The 15,465-nt window shown below is 34.7% G+C and overlaps 1 protein-coding gene across 1 annotated transcript; it reads right to left on the reverse strand.

The window, feature by feature from the left end:
• Positions 1-9,410: 9,410 nt before the first annotated feature.
• Positions 9,411-12,399, reverse strand: LOC131854419 (uncharacterized). The gene has a single exon (XM_059205535.1). The coding sequence runs from the start codon at positions 11,845-11,847 to the stop codon at positions 10,696-10,698; it is 1,152 nt and encodes a 383-aa protein (XP_059061518.1). The 5' UTR covers positions 11,848-12,399; the 3' UTR covers positions 9,411-10,695.
• Between the last annotated feature and the right edge of the window lie 3,066 nt (positions 12,400-15,465).

The following is a 15,465-nucleotide window of genomic DNA, read 5'->3' on the forward strand; positions in this document are numbered from 1 at the left end:
AATGACTATATTCGTTGTAACAGAATACAAAATTCTTCGTCAGCGAAAATCATTACAATTGATAAGGTAAAAATAAATCATAATCTTACGTCACAAGAAATTGAAAAGGTAATGAGTTTGCTTAATGAATATAGTGATTGTTTTGCTGAAAATCTTTCTGAATTAGGATGTACTGAAGTAGGTGAAATGAGTATAGAGTTGAATGATACTACTACAGTTGTTTATCGACCATACCGACTTAGTCATACAGAAAGACAGACAGTTATAAATATGGTTAAATAACTTGTAGATAACGATATAGCAGAATAATCAATGTCTTGTTATGCCAGTCCAATTATACTAGTAGCTAAGAAAAACGGCGGTTACAGATTATGTGTAGACTTTAGGGCATTGAATGCTAAAACAAAAAAGGACCATTTCCCTATGCCTAGGATAGACGATCAGCTCGATCTACTTAGTGATAATAAATATTATACAAGTTTAGATTTAGCTAGTGGTTACTATCAGATACCAATTCTAGAGAGTTGTAGGCACTTGACAGCTTTTATTACACCGGACGGACTTTTACCAGTTTAAAAAGATGCCTTTTGGTTTAGTTAATTCACCTGCAGTTTTTCAGCGAACTATTAATCATGTCCTAGGTAATACACGCTTTAACTCTGCTCTTGCATATATGGATGACATTTTAGTACCCGGGAAAGATTTTAATGAGGAGCTTGAAAGATTAGAGACTATTTTAAAGTTGCTACAATCAGCAGGCCTAACTTTAAACTTAGAAAATGTAATTTCTTTCAAGAAAATCTAGAATATTTAGGTTATGAAATATCGCAAGAGGGTATACGCCCGGGGAAAATTAAAATTGCAGCAGTTCTTGAATTTCCCAGACCTAGTAATGTACATGAGGTAAGGCAATTCATAGGGCTTGCAAGTTATTTTAGAAAATTCATAAATAATTTTTCCGCAATCGCTAGACCTCTCACTGACCTTACTAAAAAGGATACTCCATGGATATGGAACATACCGCAGGAGGATTCCTTTAAAATTTTAAAAGAAAGCTTGATAAAACGTCCTGTATTAGGTATATATAATCTTAGTGATGACACATATCTATATACAGATGCTAGCAAGTACGGCTTGGCAGGCATACTTATGCAAAAAGGTGAATATTCGAATATACAAAAGCCCATAGCATATTTCAGTAGAAAAACTAATTTGCATGAACAACATTATCATGCATACGAGCTGGAGACTTTGGCGGTTATAGCTTCTCTACAGCGTTTTAGAGTTTATTTAATCGGAATTCAATTTACGTTAATAACCGATTGTAATGCTTTAAGAGCCACCTTTACTAAGCGCGATTTAATACCTAGAGTAGCCAGATGGTGGATAGCAATTCAGGAATTTGACTTTAATATACAATATAAACCAGGCCACACCATGTTACATGTCGATGCCCTTAGTAGGAATCCTCAAGATGATGTCACGGTCGATACAGTAGATTATATACCCACTGTCCTTAGAATTACTCACGAAGACTGGTTAACGAGTTTACAACAAAATGACACTGAAATTCAACGTCTCAAGTAAATGTTAGGTGACAAAGAATATGTAGATGTAAAAGAAAATTATCTTGTTAAAGATAATAAATTATTCCGCAAAATAGGAGATAATTTAAAACTTGTAGTACCGAAAGCAGTACGTTTTCAATTATGCAAATTAAATCATGACGATATCGGTCATTTCAGTATAGAAAAAACTTTAGAGAAAATTAAAAAGGATTTCTGGTTCCCAAAAATGAAACGATTTGTAGAAAAATATGTTCGTTCTTGTATTGAATGCGCCTATAGTAAGGGACAAATAACTTCTAAGGAAGGGTTATTACATCCAATACATAAAATCGATATACCGTTTGTCACTATTCATATCGATTATTTAGGACCTTTCGTTAAAAGTAAGCGAGGATATTCCTATCTCTTAGTGCTAGTTGATGGGTTTACAAAATTCTGCCTATTACGACCACTACGGAATCTTAAGTCTAAACCTACTATCAAAGCTTTGGAAGATATCTTTTATACTTTTAGTTTCCCAAATCGTTTAATTTCAGACCAAGGTACGTCTTTCACTTCCGCTGAATTTGAAATATTTTGTAAAGAGTCCAAAATTAATCATACACTAAATGCCGTTGCCTCGCCGCGTGCGAATGGTCAGGTGGAACTACCGTTCCACCTGACCATTCGCACGCGGCGATTATACCTAATAGAACAGTGCTAGATTCGTTGACTGCTTATACAGACCGGTTAGGAGAAAAACTTTGGGATACAGTATTAGGAAAACTACAATGGGGATTAAACAATACATTAAATAAAGGAATAGGAAAAACTCCCTCGGAAGTCTTATTTGGAATACAAATGGTTAGTCAAGGCGATAATTTGTTTAATGAAATTCTTAGCCACACTAGAGAGTTAGGATCCCTAGATAAGATTAGGAAAGAAATTAGTTCACACATAGCTACAGATCAGAAAAACCCAAAAACTAGGTATGATAAGGGAAGGATAGACTCAAGAAAATACAAAGTCGGAGAATTGGTCAAAATTGTTAAGCCAGCACCACATAATGACGGAAAGAGTAAGAAATTACTACCAAAGTTCTCGGGACCGTTTAAAATAACCAAAATTCTCGCTAATGATAGATATGAGGTATCTAGCATTCCCGGTACAAAAATCACCCAAAAGAATTACAGTAATATCTGGGCAGCTGATCGTATAAAACCCTGGATTAATTTTAACAATAAATTATCGGAGGAGAGTAGTATGGAATCGGATAAAGAATGATGTCTTTTGGATCGGATCATAATGGCTTGGTATTATATAATGTGAAAATATATATGTACTTTAAAATATAAATTTGGTCTTATGAGGCATGTAGTCATATTTGCAAATTATTCCTACTGTGATTTGGTTAATCCTAAATAAATATATGCAATTGATTATATCTCGTTTAAATATGTTTCTTTATGACAAGAACGCCTTTAATGTATTAGAATATTAACATGCCTTGCTGTTAAGAAACAAGAAAATATATGTACTTGATAATAATTGATTTATTTTTTTATGGTTATATAATTTCAATTGGTTGATGAGATGTAAACCATATTACCGTATATTTTGTATGATTTTGTTAATGCTAAATAAACATATGACTGATTATTTTTATCTTTTAAATGTTTTGTGTATTGGAACAAACATTTTCAATGTATCAAATATTAATTGTTAAAGTGAGGCAGTAGTTTAACGTTAATGTATCCGTTAACTACAGATCTTCGTTAGTTATCATAAAATTGATGTACTACTATTACAGCAACAATGTTGACAGATCCATTGTTGAAGTGAGGCAGTAGTCTAATGTTGACAGATCCATTGACTACAGACCTTTGCAATCGTAATGTATTAGATTATGTAGCGAATTATGTATTACTATTGCAGCAACAATGTTGACAGATCCATTGTTGAAGTGAGGCAGTAGTCTAATGTTGACAGATTCATTGACTACAGACCTTTGCAATCGTAATGTATTAGATTATGACAATGTAGCGAATTATGTATTACTATTGCAGCAACAATGTTGACAGATCCATTGTTGAAGTGAGGCAGTAGTGTAATGTTGACAGATCCATTGAGTACAGACCTTTGCGATCGTAATATATAAGATTAAGTAAATAATTATTGAGTTATTTTATTGAAAGTCTGTGTATTTACAAGGAAATGCTAATTAATTATGGTATTTTCTAAAACCATTTTAAGTATTATATGTTCCACTATTTTGTATAATTGTAGTGTAATGATAGATAGAGGAAAGGAATGAAATGACTACCCTTTTTTCTTAAAAAGGGGTAATCGGTTCAGAAAGTTAGTTAGTTACGCGCTGGAGTTAGAACAAAGAGGAACTTTGAATAAACGGCTTGCATATCGATTCACTGTTTTTATTATTGCCACCTGATATTATTTTTGAAAGTATATTTATATATATATTTAGGTATGATATATTTTTTTTATATATTTAAACATATACAATGCTAAATAATATTGATAGTGACGGTGATGATGACGATTTTTTCTCCATATCATCGCATAATTTAAGCAGTAACAGTAGCATGTTTAGTTTTCCTTGTTTGTCTGATGTCTTGACTGGTTGTTTTTCAGATGTTCCTAAGAATTTTAAAGTTATTCACATTAACGCCCAAAGTATTCCGGCACATTATTCAGATTTATTGGCGTCCCTCGACCAGCATAATGTACATGCTATACTAGTTTCCGAATCTTGGCTGAAACCTTGTCTCTCTCTCTTCATCTTATTGTCTTCCAGGATTTCAACTTATTCGCAATGATAGAACCAGCGGCGGTGGTGGTGGTGTTGCCATATATTTACGTTCTCACCTTCCATTTTCTATAATTAGCATGTCTGCACAGCCACCACTACCAGATGCTGGTGAACACTTGTTTGTTGAAGTCCTGCTATCCCATTCAAAAATACTTCTTGGAGTCTACTATTGCCCTTCCATGCACATCAACTATTTTTCCTCCTTGGAAAAGTTGCTTGAAGACTTTACACTAAATTTCCGTCATACAATTATAATGGGCGATTTTAAAACATGTCTGCTTAAAAGAGATAATCGGTCTACTACATTACAATCTACAGTGCAAGCTTGTAACATGTATATTCTACCTCTTACAGCTACTCACCATTTCCCCAACTCCGCTCCATCTCTTCTTGATTTAATATTCGTCTCCTCCTTGGAACATGTGGAAAAACATGGTCAATGTGATGCTGATGCTTTCTCTTACCATGATCTTATTTATTTGTCTTACAAAATCCGACCTCCTAAAGATAAACCCAAAATTATTTTTCAGCGTAATTTTGGTGGTATGGACATTGAGGGATTGCGTAGTGACGCCGTGGAGACGGACTGGTCACCTGTTATGGCAGCTGATTCTATTGACGACAAAGTAATGCAATTCAACATTATAGTGACTAAGTTGTATGATGTACATGCACCTTTAAGAGCCATTAAAATAAAGCATACTCCTGCTCCATGGCTCACAGATGAAATTAGGGTACTTATGCACAAAAAAGTTACAACCAAGGCCAAATTTAAACGTCGGCCAACTAACGATAACAAAATGAAGTACTATGAAGCCAGAAATCGCTGCAATAGAATGTGTAGGGATGCACAACGTCACTATATTCATAACACAATTTCTGATCAGGAACCTGCTAAAGTTTGGAAATTCCTTAGATCACTTGGAGTCGGCAAGATCCGTCACAAAAATTTGCATCAAAACTTAGACATGAATTAATTAAAGTCAATAATTCTAAGTACGCTGAATGGACAACATTAGGTATCAATATAAGTAGGGAAAATATGTATCAATTATATGATATTAGATCATATTTGCGTGATCCTATATTCTATGAATATGTCAAAAATTATTCAAAGTTATTCAAAAAAGTATGTAAGGCCACTAAGGCCTTTATTTAAAGAATAAAATTAAGTTTTCTAAAAATAAAATAAAAACTACCTGGAATATAATAAATACAGAAACAGGTAACATTAAGTCGCGCCAGTCAGAATATGAGTTAAAAGCAGAAAATGGCGTTATTATTGATAATAATGAACTAGTTGCTCAAACTTTTGATAATTTCTTTTCAACAATACCTCTCAAAGCTACGGAAAATTTAAACTCATCACCTAGTTTAGCTGAAACATTATTAAAAAATACCATAAATCCTTGCGTTCATGACTTTACTTTTCATCATATCAGTTGCTCCTGTGTGATAAAAACGTTCAACGCTCTCAATCTAAAAGGAACTGAGGATATCTGGGGTATGTCAGTTAGAGTCATGAAAACTGTAATAAGTGAAGTTGCTTCACATTTAACTGAAATATTTAATATGAGCATTGATCAAGGTATTTTTCCAGATCTAATGAAAGTGAGTAAAATAATACCGCTATTTAAATCTGGTGACAAAGACAATATATCAAATTTTAGACCTATCTCAATTTTACCAGTATTTAGTAAGATTTTTGAAAAGATACTACTTACACAAATGTTAGCTCATTTTAATACACATGATTTATTTCATAAACAGCAATTTGGATTTATGAGTGGACGGTCTACTACTGATGCAGGCATTAACTTAATACAAAGTATTTTCGGTGCCTGGGAAGATTCACAGGATGCCATTGGTGTCTTCTGTGATCTCTCTAAAGCGTTTGATTGCGTTGACCATAGGATATTATTACGCAAACTAGAGCATTATGGAATTAGAGAAAAGTCCTCAGAACTCATTGGATCATATTTGCGCGATAGAATTCAAGTGGTAGTCATTAAAGGAAGCAAGTCCAAGGGGTCATTTATAATAATGGGTGTACCCCAGGGTTCTATACTTGGCCCATTTCTTTTTCTTGTTTATATAAATGACTTACCATACCAGTTTCAAAACATATTTGACATAGTATTGTTTGCTGATGACAAATCACTTATTTTCAAAGTGAAAAGAAATACAAAGGATTTTAATAATATAAATATTGCTCTTGAGGATGTTCTAAACTGGTTTACATCAAATAATCTAGCGCTTAATTCAATGAAAACAAAATGTGTTAAATTCTCTTTACCAAATGTAAAACAAGTAACGACAACTGTTAGTATGAATCATCATGTTTTGGACTTTGTTGATGAGACTTCGTTTCTTGGTATTGTAATAGATAATAAATTGCAGTGGGGTCCACATATATTCACACTAGCCAAAAGACTAAGCTCGGCTGCTTTTGCTATCAGAAAAATAAGAAAGAAAAAGAAAGAAAGAAAGAAAATTGTTTAATTGGTACACTGAAAATAATTTTTAAAATTAAGTTTACATTTTATATTAATAATTAGAGTACCAACTAGGTCTCCGCTCAGCATATGTCGTGACGGGGTGCCACGACGCTGGTTTTCAGCGGACACCTTATATACAATAAATATAATAAAATAATAATAATAATACACATACATACATAAATCCAGGCGGACAACACAAAGCAAACATTTACGACATAATACCATATATAAATAAAAACCAAACATAAACTACACACTGAAAACATAAAATAAACATAAACATAAATTCTGGTGATACTAGTATTACCCTGCATTACCCCGCTCTTGGAGTGCAGACACATCACGGCACAGTTTTCTGAGTGAGGAGGAGTATTTTTTTAAATTTATTTTTAAAAATCTGCACATTTAAAGAATCTTTTATAGGAGGAGGTATATTATTCCAGCACTTCGTAGCAGAATAGCGAAAACTATCACGGAATGCTGCCGTTCTATGTGAGGGGCACATCAAATGAACGCCGCGTGAATGACGACTACTGAAATTCAATTTTTCGTAAAGATATTCAGGAATCTTTTTTTTTACAACTTCAAATAGTAAGCTGGCAAAGTGTAGTTTACGCCGTATTTCCATACTCATAAGGTCTTTACTATTTAAATATGGTGATACGTGGGCTCTGCGAGGTATCGGAAAACAAAATCTTGCACAAGAATTTTGAACGCGCTGTATAATCTTTTTTGTGCGAGCTAAAAGACAACCACCTATGACTGTGTCCGCATAATTCAACTTGGATAAAATCAAGGATTCGCATAGATAAATTCGCATGTCCACGGATAAATACTGTCTAACCTTATATAATACCCTCAATCTGTAATAACATTGCTTAACAATATTATTTGCGTGTTTCTCAAATCTCAGATTGCTGTCCATCAATACACCCAAATTTCTAGCCTCTGATACTTGCTGAATATTAGCATTTTTTATAGTAACCACGGGGCCGTAACTATTAATTACATCTATTTGTTTTTTCGATCCAAGAACAATGAATTTAATTTTGGACGGATTTAAAACTAGACCGTTTTTTTCCGACCACTCTGCAATACGGTCCAATTCTTGGTTAATTTTACGCACAGCTGTCTCGGTTTCAGTGGGTATGAATGATTTGTAAACCTGGAGATCGTCAGCATATAAATGAAATTCAGTATCTAATATGCATCCAGGTAAGTCAGCAGTATAAAGAATAAATAGGAGAGGTCCTAAAATAGAGCCTTGGGGAACTCCTTTATTTATAACAGCAGCGGCAGATACATTCCTTATACCATTGAGATTAGTCACTTCCACCCTCTGAGAACGATCCGATAAATAACTATAGAACCACTTCAGTGCAATATCATCAAACCCATAATATGTTAGTTTCGCCATAAGTAATTTAGTATTTAAAGTATCAAATGCGCGGGAATAATCAAGCAACACCAGAATTGCTCCTAGTCCGATGTCCTGGCCGGCCAGTATGTCATCAACCACATTCAAAAGCGCAGTAGAGGTACTCCTACCAGCTCGGAAACCTGACTGTTTCTGAGGTAAAATGTTATTTATATTAAGATATCCTCTTAACTGCATACATACTGCTTTCTCTATAATTTTTGATAGAAATGGTAGAATGCTAATTGGTCATAGATCTTTTAATTCAGTGGGTTGACTGACTTTTGGAAGAGGTTTTACTATAGCTTCTTTCCATAGATCTGGAAAATGCCACTAATCAGCGATGTATTAACAATATGAGTAATCACACCCAATGTTCTTGGCAATGTCAAAAGTATCATTTTTAAAGTTATACCATCTGCTCCTTGTGCGTTAGTTTTAATACTATTTATTATTTTTAATACAACTGATTCATTTATCTCTTTCAAGCTGAATACCGCAGGGCAGAATCTATGATAATAAAAATACATTAATTGAGATATACTAATACTGTCATTGCCAGGGACACCAAGAAAATGATCATTAATGAGATCAGCGTCACCAAGGTGTTGTGGTAAATCGGAGCAATCCTTTTTAAAATCAACAATATTACGTTTTACGTTCCTCCAGAGGTTACGTGGATCATTCATGTTCTTATTTATGTAATATCTATAATACGCTCTTTTTTCGTTATATAAGGCAACATTAACTAAACTTTTAAGTTGTTTATAGTACTCTTTATCGACCTCCAATTTCGTACGATGACTTTTTGCGTGAGCTTTATCTCTCAATCTCATCATATCTTTAATAGTTTGTGTTATCCATGGGTAACTCCGGTCCTTTAAATACAATGTCTTTACAGGCGCATGAATATCAAATAAGGCACTAATAAGCATGTTAAAAACAGCGACTGACTCATTAATATTGCCATTCATCAATAGTTCCCATGGTATGCAATTTACATGTTCATTGAAAACGTCGATGTCAATATCACCGAGAGGCCTGTAGGTTATCCATCGAGGCACTGGTTTAGGCTTCCTTACATTCAATTCACAAGAAATAAAGGCATGGCTACTGAGATCTGGCACATAGTCAATTATAACGTTCATAACCCTACTGCTGCTGCATATTACGTCAAGTAAAGTCTTCGAATGATCAGTAAAATGAGTTGGTTTCGTTACATATTGGCGAAGATTCATATGTTCCAAAAATTCTAATAATTTAATTGCGCTACCATCACAAGATCCCAGCATATTAATGTTAAAATCACCCATCACCATGATGTGATCAAAAGTGGATAGTGAGGTTATTGATGCTGTTAATGCATCTAGGAAAGTATTCACGTTCAACCAAGGAGGTCTGTAAGCAGTACCAATAGCCAACTTAATTCCATTTACAGTAATACCAAGCCACATTTGTTCAACAGAGGGCGCAAGAGGATGCGCAAGCAGACGAGCATGAATACCTCTACGAATGTAAAAACCCACACCACCGCCACGAGAGCGTGTGCCAGATGGGCGAGGAATATGACGCAATGTGTAGCCTGGTGGAGAAGGAGCACGTGCCTCCTCGCCTATTTTAAGCCAGGTCTCATTAATAGCCAGGATATCCACATTGTGCTTCTCCACTGTCACCAAAAACTCATCATGACCTGTACCAAGTGAACCCGGATTAAGAAAACCCAACGACATATTTTTTTGTTTAATGAACCTCACAATAAAAGCGTGCGACATCTCTATATACCTACAATTGCTAAAATATTTTTTCAAACAAATTACATGACGCCGATCCAACATATAAATAAAACCCTCCTCATACATTTCAATTGTACATATATATGGCTTAAAAGCGGAAGCAGTAAGTGCATATTTCTCAGATAAATATACTGTGCCGTAAAATATCAACAACAACTCAAAGCATTCTACAATATAATTGAACTTACAAATAATTCCACCAAACGCAAAATAATAAAAGTAATACACACAAAAACAAAAAAACAATATTTCATAATAAATAGTGTTTGAGAAAAGTACACTTATAAGTCCACTGTAATATACTAAAGTAACAAGGAACGACCATAATTTAATTATTGCAAATTTACTTTTAGTGCAAAATATAAAATAGTAAAATAACAGTAACATATTATAAAATACTTTAACAAACCAAATATCAAAGTATACTTTATAGACTCTCAAATGATAAATAAAAAAATGAAAACACATTAGCAACCTTTCGTAAAAAAAGTTTAAACAATGAAATAAAAACACCAATCCGAACAGTAGCAACAGTAGCAACACACAGTATACAATTGAACATGTTGTGCAAGTACAATTAAACATAACGATATTATTATCACATATATTAAGACGCAGCACAAACAGTATCGTCTCCAAAAATTTTTTTTAGATCTAAATCTGAACGCAGCCTGGATAAAGTTCCTCCATGTTCTCTACGCGCAAATATTGTCCCATTTCGGGTCCATACATACTTCCAGTTACAGCGATGTGCAAATTCTCGCGCCCTATAGAAGAGCTGCCGATTATGTTTCGTTAGCCGCTCATTGATATAAAACGAGCGAGTAGCAGTCGATAACCCCATACCCTCGGTAGTGAGCACACGACGTACGCGCGCGGCCCGCAGCAGGTGATCCCTGGTAGCTCGGCGTGTCACTCGCACCGCAATAGGTCTCGGCCGCGGCGGCATCGCTCCGTTTCTCTGCAGATGAGCCCGTCCCGGACCTACACGCCCCGCACTAACAACATCTCGCTCTTCCAATTCTACACCGAGTGTGTTTGCAATAGACAGAATAATATGGATGGTGTTTTCATTTGGTGTCTCAGGGAACCCTGAAATCTCCACATCGTTGGCTAATAATTCTTGGTCCCGTTCCAGAATTTCCATTTTTAACTGAGAAACTGTTTCTCTCAAATCTTTATCTTGACAGTCACTGACTTCGTGTTTGTTAGTTTCTACAGCATCTAATCTTGTTTCCAAACTGTTAAGACGCGCATTCTGTGATGTTATTGCGGCAGTTAGGTTCGTTATAGCGGCCCGAAACGTACTCATTTCCTGTCGTATGGCACGTAACTCACTCAGCACAAGCCCGATGTCTGATTCGTGGCTGAGAGAATCCTCACCATCTCGATCAATCAGCGAATATTCCTCTGCTCTAGTTGTTTTTGATATCTTCGTCCGTCGGGTCACGTTAATGTTATCATCACAAGGAACACTAGAACTCGACAAAATAATATCCATGTCAGTATTTAAAACTGGAGTTGGATTACGAACCGGGGTATCAGTATTATCCCTCTTAGGTTGTTTACATAGACATTCGGGACATTTCCAAATATTTCTCCGATCATTATCCGTCGCGTAGAACGAGTAGTAGCGTTTACTGCTAACATTTGCACATTCCAAATCATACGCCCCTTTACAAATAGAACATTGCAAGAATTCTTTTTTTGGAAGTGCTTTCTTGCAACCCGAACAGCCTGGTACAGATTTTGAAGACATCGTTAATGTTATTATTTACGTATAGCGAACTCTGTCATCCAATAGCGTGCAAAAACTTATGAATTTATAAGCACAACATTCACGAAGAACTACGCGTTGTTGCCAGTTGCCGACAGATGGCGGTAAACTTAGATATTATCTGTTGACCTGTAGCGTCCTCTGTTGACCAATAGCATAAGACATGGAAGTTTCCAGATAAATCTTTTGTTAATCGTTATTATTTAAATAATTAGAAGACGTTTACTAATTTTAAACTGTATTACTACTATTCCACTGAAAACGATGATTTTCTCAGAATAATAAGTTCATATCACTTTCACTTATGATTTATTTGTCAACACTTTATCACAGAGTAGTTGGTAGATATTGTACATTAACATCAATTCTCACTATTGAGTCACAGTCTGTTTTTCTCTATAATATGTAATTCTTGCGCTTGATAATACTAATTTGCACTTTAATATTGTTATTTTTCAAGATATATATGGCTATTAACATTTCTTTTGCGGTAAATATTTATTTTAGAACAATGAACTCGTAGCAACTGTTTACTTTGGGACGCCACCTAGCGACTGCGACAGACAAGTCTGTCATTTGACTAGTGGCCGTTGTCACTTCCATCTAGGTGTATCAAATTTTCTTTTGTGATCGTCCTTACTACGATCTTGCAGTGTAACTATCTTGTACACCTCGAGCGCTTTATTCATAATATTTCTAAAGTGTCTGTATACAGTGTCTGGTTTCTATAAATTAGCACCTTTTCTAATTTTCCATTAATTACAACACATTTTCTAAAATATTCTGCGTATGCGGCTGACTAACTACTAACTTTTTACTTACTAGCAGACCATGATATTAAGCCATTAGTTGTATTTAAATTCCAGACACATAAATCCTGAAAGGATTAATAAGTTATTTCAATATAAACAATTTAGTTCACAATAGTCAATCAAAAATTGGATTGGTCGTTCAGCCACAGGTACAAGTGCATAGGTGCTCAGACTTATCTATGGAATCAAATGCCTTGCATTTGATTGCGTTCATCATTACTTATAAGATTTTTAACTGCCGTCGTCGTCAAAGTCAACGCTTTAAATTAAATTAAATCTTATTTATCTGATGAATATCAACCAAAAATTTGAAAACCACATCACCGTTATTATTATAAACTTCCAATATCTCTCCACCTGTAATTTTGTACAATTCAACATTAAAACACCCTCACTTATTTAAATACGGACCCATCCATTCTCGTATTCTATGCAAGTGACAACATAAATTCTTACATGAGTTCACTATTAAAAGCCTTAGTTAACACTTTTGTTTTACTTCAACTAAACAATTATGTCAAAAGTTACAATGGTCTAAATACCACATATCCAATCTCATATTCAAGTCATTTGAGTCAACATGTATACCAACAATTCTTATAGAGCAAGAGCCCACGACGGCCAGACATACGTCATTTTAGTAAACGTGAAAGTTCTTATATGTGTGTCCCCAACACAGGTAAGAACGATCCCCAAACATGAAACCTAGATCGTGGTACCTTTGGCAGGTGAAAAAATGGAGCATCTTAAAATAACGAATTTGATATGAAATTGTATACACCGTTGTTACCCAATATACGGTTTCAATGAGTCTGGTAGGATAAGGAACCAAGAAAACTGTCTGGCAATTTAGGAAACTCAGTTTAATAGTTCTCTCAATAATATATATAAATTTCAGCTTTATTAAAATGACGTAAGTTTATTTATAAAATAGTCTAGTTTAGGGGGGTCCGGCGGGGGGTTGGAACCACACTAAGGGTCTGGCAACGAGCAGAGCAAGTTATAATACTATTACGAGCAATATGTGAAAAAATGGAGCATCTTATAATAACGAATTTGATATGAAATTGTTTACACCTTTGTTACCTGTTACCTGCCAAAGGAACCACGATCCAAGTCTCATGTGTGGGGATCGTTCTTACCTGTGTTGGGGACACATATACAAGAACTTTCACATTTATTAAAATGACGTATGTCTGGCTGTCGTGGGCTCTTGGGCTATTACATGCTCGTTAATTTCGCATTATAAGCTTCGATTATTCTCTTTTTTTCTCAATCAATTAAAATCTTAATACATACAATATCTCAATATTTAACTAAGGTTAACTAGAAATTAATAAAATTGGCAAAACCATCTACAACAGTACTTTATAACTGTAAACTGTAATCCTTAACAATATTTAACTTTCTTATATCTTAATTTTCATTTATATCCTCCAGTAACTTTTCTTACATATTCCTAGGATTAAATTGACAGATATAGCCATTCCATATTATTCCACAACTTATATTCTCTCTCATTTTTAATTGCATTGGATATAAAGGTCTCTTAAAACAGTTATAGGTTCAATAAGATCCTTTCAACTTAAATCTAGTATACCCATGTATAGTGTTCACTTATTTGTTATTTATGTCTTCTTGTATGTAAGTTGTTATCGACATAATATCGGCTCGTTAGCCATAGCTCCACGTCTTTACTCCGCGGCGCTTGCGCAGGGAAATCCCTTCCCTCTTGCGCACGGCGGTCCGTGTACGCTCGGCTCGAGACGATAGATAATAAACTGCTAATGTTTCCACATACACTACATCTCTCTCCTTTTTAAGTTTATTTTTTTTTCAAGCATGAATCAATCCACTCTATTAGGTATTTGTTCCTTGGAGGCATATGTGCTACGTTACAACGATGGTGGACTCATTTTGACACTATACTGCCACACATAAGCCGAATGCCTCTAGTGCGATTGGCCTTTCCAGCGTAACCAGCACAGTGATTTTCCTCCTCATTTGAATGTAAATTGCATTTATATATTAACTCCAATTTACTCTGTGTTTCACAGACTTCACCTTTCTTCTTTTATATTTGTTTTCATATAATCGTTATTCCACTTTGTTATTGTGTAATATTATGTAAGATTAGTATAAAGCACTTCTGACAAAATGTTGTATGTTTATGACCAGAATATCTCTATTATAGTAGTCACTACTTTATATTTTGTAGGTTTAAGGTAAATACTTATATTTTTTCATTCTATCTGTCTCATGCAATGTGTTATTTACATGTAGTATTTTGCTTTATGATGTAGGTACATTTGAAAACTGATTATCTAAAAGATAATCTGGAATTTCTTCAAAACTCCCCGCTATTTATTATTATCATTCCATAAAATATTGATGGGTCCTGTGGTGGTATATCAGAATATTACTATTATATCAAGAGTTGCATCAACAATTGCAATCGACTTTCCACTATATTCTGTCTACACATCTGATATCAGTCCATGTAGTATTTCTATTTCTATATATTATGTATGTTCCGTATTCCGAACCTCCTCAGTCTAAGCAGGTTGTATCACCGGCTTGCTTACTGAAGCAAAGGGTAATTGGGTATAACTATAACAATTCTTCATCGTACCAAAATTATCTCTCTTATCACCTGCATTAATTCAGTGCTAAAATATTAGGAAAGGTTGTCAGACCAGTCTTTGAGCGATCGACATATACCACATATATCAACACGGAGACTACGTACTCCAGCAATCGTCAATTATATTAGTTATAGAAATTATAT

The sequence above is a fragment of the Achroia grisella genome, unplaced genomic scaffold, assembly GCF_030625045.1.
Source record: "Achroia grisella isolate CSIRO2021 unplaced genomic scaffold, CSIRO_AGI_Agris_v1 utg9991, whole genome shotgun sequence".
NCBI classification, from domain to species: Eukaryota; Metazoa; Arthropoda; class Insecta; order Lepidoptera; family Pyralidae; genus Achroia; species Achroia grisella.